Source organism: Phycodurus eques, chromosome 3, assembly GCF_024500275.1.
Source record: "Phycodurus eques isolate BA_2022a chromosome 3, UOR_Pequ_1.1, whole genome shotgun sequence".
NCBI lineage: Eukaryota > Metazoa > Chordata > Actinopteri > Syngnathiformes > Syngnathidae > Phycodurus > Phycodurus eques.
Genome location: NC_084527.1, coordinates 29,529,673 through 29,543,739, shown reverse-complemented (window position 1 = coordinate 29,543,739; position 14,067 = coordinate 29,529,673). Strand labels below are relative to the sequence as shown.

Here is a 14,067-nt window from a genome sequence, read left to right as displayed (position 1 = left end):
TCAGTATCCAGCAGGGTATCCTCCTTTCCTGGGGTCTGATTCTGCGCGGAGATGCCCTCCCTGTCGCATCACCACCTGAACCACAGAATCTGGAGTCCTCTGCAGCTGTGTTACATGGTTCTTCCAGATCAGGCCTTCTAGGATTATCTGGTACAATCACACACACACACACACACGCAAGTCTTATGATGTGTGGTTGAGCAATTGCACGCCAAAGTGACCTCCCCCCCACTCCCCATCAGGCACGTTCACAGAAATTTGGGGGAGGCAGGTGCTCTAGCCAAAACAGTAGTATATACAGTATTGTCTTCGGAACAATCACGCAATCACATTCAAATTGATATTAAATGGGGATCAGTACACACCTGCCACCATTTCAAGTGCCTTTGAATAACCCTAAATCAATTAAGGTGGGAGCATATGTATAACTCTCTCAAGGACTCAAATAAATGGCCCTCAAATATCAGAACACCAGGTGGAATTGATGACAGAGAGGGTAATTTTTATTATTTTTTTAAATAGATGAATGGGGGGGGGGGGGGGGAATGGGGCTGCAGCAAAAAGGGCAAAGGGAGAGGTGCTTGAGCACCACATTTTAGCTTCTCTCACCTTTTCAAAATCCTGCTCCACTACTGTCATATTTGGATTGAGTTGATTGTGTACTCGCGGTTCAGTCACCGCTTTCCTTAGGTCGTACTTAAAGAACAAGGAGTTCAGAATGACCTGTCCACAGGACAAAAAGGAACATGGAATTCCAGACAAGTAAGTGAATGAGACTGCATCTGAGAGCTGCATGTGAGTGGTCTTACCAAGGCAGTAGCTGTGGTAATTTTTGTGCCCCCAGATGCTCCGACAACCATTTTAACTCTTTTGTCTTTATCAAAGATTATTGTGGGAGACATGGAGGACAGAGGCCTCTTGCCTGTAACACAATGCACCCATAGTGGATGGTTTATTGAAGAACTATCTATCTGAGCTTTCTGAAGATGACAAATGCAAATAGACACACGAGGCCGATAAGGACTGGTGTTGTGAACACTGAGCCTCATAAGTCCTTCGTAACAAAACACTCTTACTTACGCATGCGCTCCAATGGTCAAGACCTCAAATGGAAGGGTCTCACCTGGTTGAATGAAGTTGTTAGGGGAGGGAGGGATTCCAAAGCCATTGGTTATGTATGGAGAGCTGAAGTCATCCATTTCATCATTAAATATGATTCCAGTTGATCGAGACATGACTTTGGACCCAAAGCTGGATGCAAAAACAAGCGCATAAATTCAACCAAGATGTATAGTTTAGCCCCAAATTATTCATATCCTGGCCAAATTCAAATGATTTTTTTGTTTCTTAGCTAAAAGATACAAGAAGTATATATATTTAAATTGGCTATTTTCATGTTGTATTAACATTTTCTTTAAAAAAAAAAAAAATCAAAATTATTCATATCCTTTCTCAATAAATGCATATCTATGCTCTAAATGTATTGTTGATTAGAATGTGCTAGATTATCCTATATGGTATAAGGATCCCAAACAAATAAGCTCCTTCAAAATTGTCAGGGATATAAATCTTTTACATATCTAACACCACTTTCCAGTGTTTTTCCACTTCCTTATGCGTTTCTAGCTCAAAGATACTCATTGAACAATTAAACTTCACTCCACCTAACTCAAAATTTGGCCAGGGTAAAATAATGTTGGTCTTTACTGTCCTGTTTTCCAAATACAGCGGCTGAAATAAGTATTTAACATGTCACCATTTTTCACTAAATATATTTCCAGAGGGGCAATTGACATGACATTTTCACCAGATAGCTGGGATAGGTTCCAGCACGCCCGCGACCCTAGTGCGGATAAGCGGTACAGTAAATGGATGGATGGATGGATGGATGGATGGATGTTGGGCACAACCCAAGTAATCCATACATAGGAAGAAAGTATAACAAAAAAGATCAAAAATTAAGTTGTGTGTAATAATATGAAATGACACAGGGATAAAGTATTGAACACATGAAGAAAGGGAGGTGCAAAAAGGTATGGAAAGCAAAGACAACACCTAAAATCTGTCAAATAATCAAACCACAATCCAGCCCCTTGTCAGTGCAAATGAAATGGTTCAGTCCTAATTGCTAGCCGACAAAAAGGTCTCATTGCCAAGGTGTGAGTCAAGACCCATCTCATGATGGGTAAGAGTAGAGCGCTGTCTCAAGACCATCGCAAACTAATTGTTGCAAAACATAACGATGGCATATGTTACAGGCGCATAGCTAAGCTTCAGAGTGTTCCAGTGAGCACGGTTGGGGCCATAATATGTAAGTGGGAAGCCAATCATACCACCATAAATTTGCCTCGATCAGGTGCTCCTCGCAGGATTTCTAACAGAGGAGTGCAAAGAATAATTAGAAGAGTTTTCCAACAGCGAAGGACTACCCGTGGAGAGCTTCAAAAAGACCTGGAATTAGCAGGTACTGTTGTCACAAGGAAAACGGTGAGTAATGCAATCCGCCGCCATGGCCTGTATGCACGCTCACCACGCAAAACCCCATTGCTGAAAAAACGTTTTGTTTAAAGTTTGCTGAACATGATTTGGACAAGCCAGTTAAATACTGGGAGAATATTGTCTGGTCTGATGAGAGCAAAATTGAACTCTTTGCATGCCATAATGCACACCACGTTTGGAGAAGAAAACCCTAAAAACACCATACCGACTGAAGTTCGGAGGTGGGAACATGATAATGTGGGGCTGCTTTTCAGCAAATGGTACTGGTAAACTTCACATTATTGAAGAAAAGATGAATGAGCAAATTACCCGAGACATTATTGACAAAAATCTTCTGCCATCTGCGAGAATTGGGTCCCTGCGGCCCACGCTGGGTGGCCGGTTGTCGGGGCGCCTTGTTGGGGCCGGCGGAACGCCCTGGGTCCCTCGGTGTGGGACGTGTCCTGTCCGCCGGGCTGCTCTCGGGTGGACCCCTGGGTCTGATCCCACCCCTCGATTGGTTGGGTGGGGTCCTCAGCCGCCGCGGTGCGACCACAGCAATTACAGGACACTTCTGTCAGTTTTTGTGCATGTAAAACGTTATCAATTCACTTTCATGTACCCGCAGGCACACACCCTTAGGACTCTTTCACTGGGTCTGGGGTCACGCACTTACTGCAACAAATAACTCATGAAAATGCAAATCGCTTGTATATCCCCTCACTTATACTCTCGTACTGTACACTTTTATAATTTACATAATTAATGCCACCACACTTCAGTTGTACAGCCGGGTTCACGACCCTGGTCCTTCATGCTTCTTCACCTGTCCTTGTCCTGTTCCATCGTTGTCCTGTCCTTCCCTCACAGGGTGTAGCACTACAGCCCCATGCAACACTCATATTTAAAGATAAGAAGATAATGTACTGATTTACCTCTCTCATCCTGTTTACAATTAGTGCTTTGTCTTTTATCTTTGTTTCTTTCTCCCTTCTAGAAACTTTGTTCTGTTCAACTGATCAAATCCGATTCTCAATAAAACTCAATTATAATATCACAGCGGAAGCTTAAAAACTCCACTGTGACACAGTAAAACTGTTTCGGCATAAAAGGGATACCGATTTTCCATTCTGCTTGACCTAACAGCCGAACAGGCCAAATAAAAAATCTAAGAAAAAAGATAAAGCTGCGAGAATGGTCCAGCCAATCACCTGACTTGAATCCAATCCAAAATCTATGGAAATAACTGAAACTCAAGGTCCATAAAAGAAGCCCACAGAACCTACAAGACTTGAAGACTGCTTGTGTGGAGGAATTGGCCAAAATCACACAAGAGCAATGCATGCGACAAGGAGGCATCTTTAACCTGTCATTGCAAACAAAGGCTTGTGTACAAAGTACAACCCCAGTTGGGATGTTGTGTTAAACAGAATACAATGATTTGCAAATCATGTTAAACCTATATTTAATTGAAAACACTACAAAGACACAATATTTAATGTTAAAACTGATCAACTTTATTGTTTTTCGCAAATAATCATGAACCTAGAATTTTATGGCTGCAACGCGTTCCAAAAAAGCTGGGACAGAGTCATGTTTACCACTCTGTTACATCACCTTTTATTTTAACAACATTCAATAAACATTTGGGAACTGAGGACACTAATTGTTGAAGCTTTATAGATGGAATTCTTTCCCATTCTTGCTTGATGTACAGCTTCAGCTGTTCAACAGTCCGGGGTCTCCGTTGTCGTATTTTACGCTTCATAATGCGGCACACATTTTCAATGGGAGACAGGTAGGCCAGTTTTGTACCCAGACTCTTTTACTACGAAGCCACGCTGTTGTAACACGTGCAGAATGTGGTTTAGCATTGTCTTGCTGAAATAAGCTGGGGCGTCCATGAAAAAGACGTTGCTTGGATGGCAACATATGTTTCTCCAAAACCTGTATGTACCTTTCAGCATTAATGGTGCTTTCACAGATGTGTAAGTTACCCATGCCATTGGCACTAACACAGCCCCATACCGTCACAGATGCTGGCTTTTGAACTTTGCGTCCATAACAGTCCGGATGGTTCTTTTCCTCTTTGGCCCGGAGGACACGATGTCCACAATTTCCAAAAACAATTTGAAATGTGGACCCGTCGGACCACAGAACACATTTCCGCTTTGCATCAGTCCATCTTAGATGAGCTCGGGCCCACAGAAGCCGACAGCGTTTCTGGGTGTTGTTGATGAATGGCTTTTACTTTGCATAGTAGAGTTTGAAGTTGCACTTAGGGATGTAGGTTTTCTGAAGTGTTCCTGAGCCCATGTTGTGATATCCTTTCCACATTGATGTCGGTTTTTGATGCAGTGCCACCTGAGGGATCGAAGGTCACGGGCATTCAACGCTGGTTTTCGGCCTTGCCGCTTACATGCAGTGATTTCTCCAGGTTCTCTGAAACTTTTGATGATATTATGGACCGTACATGATGAAATCCCTAAATTTCTTGCAGTTGTACGTTGAGGAACATTGTCCTTAAAACTGTTCGACTATTTTCTCACGCACTTGTTCACAAAGAGGTGACCCTCGCCCCATCTTTGCTTGTGAATGACTGAGCAATTCAGGGAAGCTCCTTTTATACCCAAGCATGGCACCCACCTGTTCCCAATTAGCCTGTTCACCTGTGGGATGCTCCGAACAGCTGTTTGATGAGCATGCCTCAACTATCTCAGTCTTTTTTGGCACCTGTCCCTGCTTTTTTGGAACGTGTTGCAGCCATAAAATTCTAAGTTCATGATTATTTGCTAAAAACAATCAAGTTTATCAGTTTGAACATTAAATATCTTGTCTTTGTATTGTATTCAATTAAATATAGGTTGAACATGATTTTCAAATCATTGTATTCTTTTTTTATTTGTTTAACAATTGCACGTTTGAAAATATATTTAGTGAGAAAAATGGTGACATGTCAAATACTTATTTCAGCCACTGCATGTGGGTGCAGAAATACTTAGATTGGCTATGTCGCTCAAATGGAAGTCAATGTGTGTATTTATTCTGATAAGAATCTTACTATAGATTAATGGTGCTGGTGGCTGCCACGGCGCTTCCGTCTTCAGCTATGACAGACAGATGAGCTGTCCCGTGGTTGTCTGGGACAAAATAATCCGGCTCGTAGTAAATGTCTGGATGAGTGGTGTCATCCGTAATTTTCTTCCTTAGGCCTTCGGCAAAGTAGGCCGATGTCATGTTTTGGATAAGCTGAGAAGAGCAAAACAATTTGAGGCGAAAGACCACGTGCACACAAAATAGAAATGTTTTTCTTATCAATATCCAGTCGATCCAAAGAGAAAAACAATACTTTGATTTTTAAATGGAAGGAAAATAAATACGATTTCAACATAAACAAAATAATGTAAAACTATGCAACATTTGAAGACACCTGATGGATCCATAATAGAGTGGGAACCTGCATGGTGCCTTTTTCTAGATTATGATTAGGGTACAGGGTTTTATGACAGCGTCCATTCCTACGGTGGCGACATAACCCAAATTTGATCGTAAATCGGAACCCTCCATAGACTACCACCAGATTAGTGGTAGACTATGGAGGGTTCCAATTTACTAATACTAATGTAGTATTTAAGTCATAATTTTAGTAAGTACAGTATTTGCATGCTATTTACAGTACATCAGCATCTGCTTGGTTAAAAAAATATATATATGTATGTATTTCAAATGTTTCCACCTTCCACTATAATCTCCACATACAATATGGAGGAAAACAATAGTATTCTAAAGAGGACGATAACCACTGTAAATTCTTTAAAATATCAGTTTGTGAAAGACAGCAATAACTTGGAAGCTTACATCAGTAATATTGAGAAAATGTGGGTCCCCAAGTCTGCTCCTCTTTGCGTAAGCAAAACGGAAAGCCTCTACGATGCGATGATACGTTAGGGTCTTCTTCTCAGCTGTAGAGACACTTGTGTCTGTGAAGTTGTACCCTGCAAAGTATCCACAGGGACAAAAGTCTGCAATGAACGAACATTCACATTTTCTTGGCCGAAAGAGTTAATGAGGTTCCTCCATCAATGTGCTAAAAGTCCATTTCAGATGTATCCACAGCATTGGCAGGTCATGAAAGTGTTCACTCCAGTCCAATAACAACATGAATGAATATAAACATGCTCTTCCGACATCATCGGTGAAAACAGCTTCCATTCAATTAAACACTGGCTTAATGTATTAAACATTTTTACATCAGGAATGGATTCTTCTTCATACACAGACTCGAGCTGCAGCTTTGTTTTCTGTGACCAAAACCGTTTTGGAAACAGTGCAGGACTGACTAACCACAAGGAACGCTGACATCTTCCCTTGTGCATGACTAGATCACACCTTGGCCACGTTGCTCACCATTCACTATGTTGAGAATGAGTGCCAACACTGGGCCACTGGAGGGGGCATCCGGAACATGCACGGTGTATTCCCCAACGCTCATCTTCAGGGGATTTTCATTCAGTACTGGCTGGTACTCCAATAAATCATCCAAGGTGATAATCCCACCTAGAACATCGATAAAGGTTTCAATTGATTAATTATCCTTCCTCTTGTTTGCTAGATTTTTTTTCAATCCATCCATCCATCCCTACTAGGGTCGCGGGCGTTCTGGAGCCTATCCCAGCTATCTTCGGGCGAGAGGCGGGGTACACCCTGAACTGGTCGCCAGCCAATCACAGGGCACATAGAAACAAGCAACCATTCACACTCACATTCACACCTACGGGCAATTTAGAGTCCTCAATGAACCTACCATGCATGTTTTTGGGATGTGGGAGGTAACCGGAGTGCCCGGAGAAAACCCACGCAGGCACGGGGAGAACATGCAAACTCCACACAGGCGGGGCCGGGATTTGAACCTCGGTCCTCAGAACTGTGAGGCAGATGTGCTAACCAACTCGTCCACCGTGCCGCCAAGTTTTAAAATGTTCATTTTATTCTGTAAATACACTATTCTTTTCCATAAAACAAGACCTGCCGCCTGGATGTCTTCCACGAGCCTCTGTGCCATTGAGCCATTATAGAACACGTCGGGACCCTCTTCTGCTATTCTCTGGTATGTGTCTGCCAGCTTTGGGAATCTTATCACGTCATTTTCCCTGAGAATGTTTTTTTGTGAATCACAAAACACTTCACTGAATGATGAGAAGAGAAGAAAATGTGTTTAGTATGTAGAAGTGAAGTAAAACTCAAACAACACTGTGCAATTCGCGAAAAGAGTGTGTGTATGGTTTCTTGTTCTGAATGCTTGTTGTAAACGCAGTGAATGCGGAGTGACTTGAATGAATCCAAAATCACAACCAGAGGATGTTTTGCTTAACAATGATGTAAATATCTAACTATGTTTAAATCAGTTATTATACACTATGTTCTCTACCGTTTGTTAAAAAGCAGCACAAACAACATTGCGGGATTAGTGCTGTCGCCATTTATGTTGGTGATGCTTTGTCCTCACCAAAGATTAGCGTTTCCTTGAATGGAATCCTTGGTTTTCAAGATGGCATAAGCCAAGGCTTTCCCAATCGGAAAGCCTTCACGAGCCAAGGCAATGCTTGGCTCAAACAGCTCCTTCCATGCCAGCCTGCCATGTCTCTTGTGGGCCATCTCATAGCCTCGAATCTCCCCGGGAATGGCTACGGACAGTCCACCTGTCATGTACAAACATTATTAGTATTTTGAATATCATATGCCCGTTCTTTGGTCTTAGTTACTACTGCTACTACTACTGTTGTATTACATTTTAGCACCCTTTCATTACCAGTGTTTCCCAACTTTTATTGAGCCAAGGTACATATTTTACATGAGGAAAATCACATGGCACGCCACCAAACACAAATATCACAAAAAGTACATAGCATATCCCAGCAATTGTTCCTATTGGGCGTTTGGCAGAGCCTTGCGTGCATCATTGAATATTAAGCAAATAGTTCATTGCTGTATTGCGTTCCGTTGTCGATCCGTCTCCAGCTTGGTCTTCTTGGAGAAAGAATCCCCCAACTTTTTGGTCGCTGTCTTCTAAAGAAGGAAAGGGGTCTTTTGAAGACGGCAATCAATATTTGACGGCAAGCTGCTCATTAGGTAAAGGTCCAGCGGGCGTCTTTTAGTGGCCGTCTCGCACAGCAGGGCCGGAGGGAGGTGTGCGGTTTATCAAGTTGTTGGTGTGGGTGGGGTGGGGGAAGGTTTTGGCAACTGGGTCAGAGTCACGACGCGCACCGGTGACGTAAAGGCGGTGTCTTACATACGCCCCTGCGTGCGTACGTCTTTGCCACCGTCTCCGCTGTAAAATTGTGATTTGCAGTTTTGAGTCGGTGCAAAATGCAAAGTTGAACTTGCGCTGCGATGCAAGACCGCTTAAGTCGACCCTTGGGAATCAATGCATGAACGCATTACCGTACCAACCGCGATGAAATGATGCATAAAAAGCTGATGCTAGACATATTACAATCTCCTGGGCATTTGACGACTAATCAAGACATCTGTGCAACATTTCAAAGGAAAATAATTAAAATCACACTTTTTCTCAAGCAAGAGTGGACTTGTATTTGTGAACAATAAATAAATAATGAATACCCAAGTGCCAGGAAGACACAATCATCAGTGACCTCTGTTCTTTGTTTTGTTAAAGTGTTGCTTTGGATTAATTTACTAGGCAGGTTACACTGTCACGCAAGGCTGTGTTTTCAAGCCATCTTAACAATATATATATATATCAAATATCATATATTACTATTCCAGACAAAATCGTGGCGAACTGAACTGCGCCGCCTCGTGGAAATGTAGCTACAGTAAGACTCGGCTGTCCTCGGTGGATGTGATTGTACCTGTGCGAGAAAGTTGTGTGTTGTTGCCAAACATGTCCTCAGTGGCGTTCTTGGGCGCGGTCTCCCTTGCATCAATGGTTTCTACTCTACCTGTTGAGTAGAAAGCACGGCGCAAGGGTCGATTTTGCTCATTAAATATCGCTAAAATTTAATAATGATGGACACCCACCAGAAGAGGCATTGTAGATGACAAAGAAGACCCCTCCACCAATGCCCATGCTGTGTGCATTAAAAAGGCCAACACAGAGCAAGGCAGCAATGGAAGCATCCACCGCTGAACCGTTTTTCTTTAAAATTTCCCTAAGGACATTCGAGAAGTTTATGTTATGTATGCACATGCACAGTACATTTGTGGAACAAACAACTCCTTACCTTCCGACTTCTGAACACTTCCCAGCGTCGGTAGCGACAGCAGCCCTTAAGAACAAGTGGCCTGAGGGGGGAGCCATGTTTTTCTTCCCCAAGCCTATGAAGAGGAACAGGCCCACAACAAGCACCAGAAGGACCACCAGACCAGCAGCCAGCGGCTTCGCAACCATTTTTCTCCCATGTGAATTCAACAGAGACCATTGTCAGACAGGATTTGGTGACCGAGATAGGCCTAGAGAGGTTAGCTGTAATTAATAGCACATTCATTAGATGTACTGTATCTCGTCAAGAAATGATAGCAGAACATTTGTTTCACTTAGTTTGATGTATTTGTACAGATAGCTGGAAAAGACCTGGTTACATTGTCAAGCTCGTGTTGGACTGAATACCCATCCATTTTCCATGTGCTGTTCATTAGGGTCGCGGGTGAGCTGGAGCCTAGCCCTGATGACTTTGGGCGAGAGGCAAGGTACACTCGAGACTGGTCATCAGTCAAGTGCGAGGCTTGGATACGGGGCCGGCTCACCCAATAAGTGGAATCGGCGAATGCTAAGGGTGCCGTGGCTGCCAGTGGTGCCACAAAATTGGAAGGGGGGAGACACCTTTTAATATAACATAATTTTGTTTAAACTTAACTTTTAGAATGGCAAGGAGAATTAGATCCAGATGTAAAGCATCCATCCATCCATTTTCTTTACCGTTTATCCTCACTAGGGTCAATGCCCAATTAAAACTACAACAAATGACAATTTACAGTGGGTACGGAAAGTATTCAGACCCCTGTAAATTTTTCACTGTCATTTATGTTCTTTTTTTCCCCCCCCCCCTCATTAATGTACACACAGCACCCCATATTGACAGGGGAAAAAAACAGAATTGTTGAAATTTTTGCATTTTTATTAAAAAGAAAAAACTGAAATATCACACAGCCATAAGTATTCAGACCCTTTTCTTAGTATTTAGTAGAAGCTAATACAGCCATGAGTTTTTCACACCTGGATTTGGGGATCCTCTGCCGTTCCTCCTTGCCCATCCTCTCTAGTTCTGTCAGGTTGCATGGTGAACATTGGTGGTCTCTCCAGAGATGCTCAGGGTCATCGTCTTTTTTGGAGGTGAACCTTTGACCTTTGACCCTCTGAGCACTCTGGAGAAGGTTTTCGTCCAGAATATCCCTGTACTTGGCCGCATTGATCTTTTCTTCAATTGCAACCAGTCTCCCTGTCCCTGCACCTGAAAAACACCCCGACAGCATGATGCTGACACTACCATGCTTACTGTTGGGACTATATTGGACAGGTGATGAGCAGTGCCTAGTTTTCGGCACACATACCGCTTAGTCTTCAGGGCAAAAAGTTCTATCTTGGTCTCATCAGACCACAGAATCTTTTTCTCACCATTTTGGAGTCCTTCAAGTGTTTTTTTTGTTTGTTTGTTTGTTGTTTTTTTTTTAAGCAAACTCCATGCGGGCTCTCATGTATCTTACACTGAAGAGAGGCTTCCGTCGAGCCACTCTGCCATAAAGCCCCGACTGATGGGGGGGCTGCAGTGATGGTTGACTTTCTAGGACTTTCTCCTTTCTTTCTTTCTCCCTTTCCTAATCACGTCCAATCAGTATAATCAAACACAGCTGGACTCCAATGAAGGTGTAGAACCATCTCAAGGATGATCAGAAGAAATGGACAGCACCAAAGTTAAATATGAGTGTCACAGCAAAGGGTCTGAATACTTACGGCTGTGTGATATTTCAGTTTTTCTTTTTTAATAAATCTACAAAAATTTCAACAATTCCGTTTTTCTTCTTTTTCTGTCAATATGGGGTGCTGTATGTACATTAATGAGGGAAAAAAATGAACTTAAATGATTTTAGCAAATGGCTGCAATATAACCGAGTGAAAAATGTAAGGGGATCTGAATACTTTGCGTCCCCACTGTTTAACCAGTTTTCTGGAGTGTGACTTGCTTTTGAAAGAAAATTAATTACTGGTATTTTTTTTTTTTTTTTTGATCGATGGACGCCGTAACCAGGCAACTCACATTTACACTATGAGTCGAAGGGCAGAGGGCACCACAGGAAGCAATTATGATGCAACAGGGAGAAACTAAAATGATTACATTTGGATTCAAGGATTATGTTTTTGATCAAATCAGGAAAAAAGAACGGCGACATCCATTCAGACACAGTAACTACCACAACTAACTTCATGGGTCGCCATGAAACAACAGACGCATGCCGGTAAGATACGCTGACTTCAGCGAACCGATATCTGGTCAAACATAACTAAGCTTGATGTTGGTAATGAAGTGAATTAATAAGACCAAAAAAATGATAGTGAATATGGGGACTGAAACTGGAAACTATGCCATTTAAAAAAAAAAAAAAAAAAAAAAAACGACTATAAACGCGTTAGCTTCGACATGTATAAATACTGGAAATGCCGCCTTGAGTGCGATTACCTCATTGCTGTGGGACGTCAGCACGTCCGCCATATTTGATGTGGCAGATCGGTCGATAAACTAAAGCAAGGTAATGGAATGAACTTCATGAATGGGCAACGTACAAAGTGTACAAAGTTAATGTCTCTCATTTAGTCATTCACACACATACGCTAATATATTTGGGGAAACAGGCACCAAAAAAATAATTTTGGTTTGTCATTTTGATGATTACGTACTGTATGTTTTCTCCCAAATACAACATATTTCAAAATGTATCATCACAGTAAGTTACAGGATTGGTAGCTGTAAACACGCATGCAAATGATGTTAGGGGGGGAGAAAAACAACGTGTTAAACAAATCTAAATCTTCAGTTTTCTAGGTGTTCATGCACTTTTTGGTGTTACAATCAATGAATTTTTTTTTTTATAATCGCTCAGATATACAAATAGCTTCCCCGCCTCCAGTTATTTAGCACTGTGTACTTGCTTGAAATCTTGCTTCTGAGTGATTAGCCTCAACGTGGTATGCTAATCAGTAAATAACTGGTTTGAAATGCTGTAGCTTTTGCGGGATGCAGGTGTTTTAACAATTATAGATGATTTGTGGAGTTGATGTCTCCATTGGCCTAATCTATGCTATGAGCATGCATATCAGAAAAAAAATACAATACACTTTAAAAAAGAAAAAAAAAAAGAGCTTTCCTCAACCTCACTCATGAATGGAATCTACAGAAACAAATGAAATGTTCCAGTTTATACCCGTTGACCGTCTCAATCAAAACCAAGCATCATTATTTTGTATCGGCAGAACTGTCGATAGAGTACTCAAATCTCAGTCGGTGTACTTAGTTGTGGCCTGTGAATGTATAATGTCATCATTGCTAACATTTAACGCACACTAATGTTAATAATTGGAAGTCAAAGTGAAGCTAAATGGGATGTGCTTACAGACGCAGGCTTTCCTTGGCTTTGTTACCTCAGCCAGCAGTGTTTCCGTGCACGGTTGCAATGTCAGTCTAATTTGGTTCGGATGTGCGTCATTGAAACAATCAAATGAAATGCAACAATCATCTAATTATAAATTCCATTCGTCCCAGAAAAACAGCTCGACTCCCTGTGCCTATCCCAGCTATCTTCGGCCGGGAGGCGGATGGATGTATAGTTGGTGGATATTCCATCCAGCCGTTTTTAATTTCAGCACTGCAATTGTTGCAATTTGCATCAGTGTAGAGCTGTACTGCATTATAGTGAGACTTTATCACATTTTATCTTCTAACAAAAGTATTACAAACACCTCTTAGTCAATTAATTTCATCGCAAACTCCCCCCAGAAAAAGTTTTGCAAACAGGGATATCTCTCTGGCATTCCCATAACAATGGGCATAGTGTACCTGAGTCATTCCAGAATTGGAAGACCTTTTCTGTCAATCCGCACAGAAAATACAGAAACATGCACTTGTTGTGTTAATTATAGTTGTACTGACAAAAAAACAAATGTAACTGCAGCTGTAATAAAGGTGACTCCTAAATACAGTTTTATTTATTTAAAATACCAAATAGCTCTTCGGCTATTAAGCCAAAAATAGTTTTTTTTCTCTTGTCCCTCCCTCTTGTTGACCAATTTACAAACCAAAATAGCAGATCAAATAAATCGGCCTTTTTATTTTGTATGATTTCCGAGCTATATATGTCTTGTGTTCAAACATTTAGTTTTACCATATTAACATTCATTTGCAATGCAGTTACTGCAATTCAAGTAATACTAAAATTACATTATTATTGAAATAAAACTCAACGAATCAGATGATATGATGGTTTATTTGCTGTTTTTTTTTTAATATATAAATCTTTTGAAAACATAACTAAAAATGATCAAAGAAGTGATCTCTGTTTTTCTTTTTCTTTGCCAAA

At 41.5% G+C, this 14,067-nt stretch overlaps 1 protein-coding gene across 1 annotated transcript; it reads right to left on the bottom strand.

Moving 5' to 3' along the window:
* ggt1a (gamma-glutamyltransferase 1a) lies at positions 1–9,889 on the bottom strand. Its single transcript, XM_061671060.1, has 12 exons — positions 9,723–9,889; positions 9,520–9,650; positions 9,351–9,440; positions 7,985–8,177; positions 7,504–7,664; positions 6,886–7,035; positions 6,337–6,473; positions 5,540–5,727; positions 1,124–1,251; positions 810–922; positions 610–723; positions 1–147 (listed from the first exon to the last, which is right to left on the bottom strand). Exons 1-12 carry the CDS (start codon positions 9,887–9,889, stop codon positions 1–3), a joined length of 1,719 nt encoding a protein of 572 aa, XP_061527044.1.
* Positions 9,890–14,067: the final 4,178 nt, after the last annotated feature.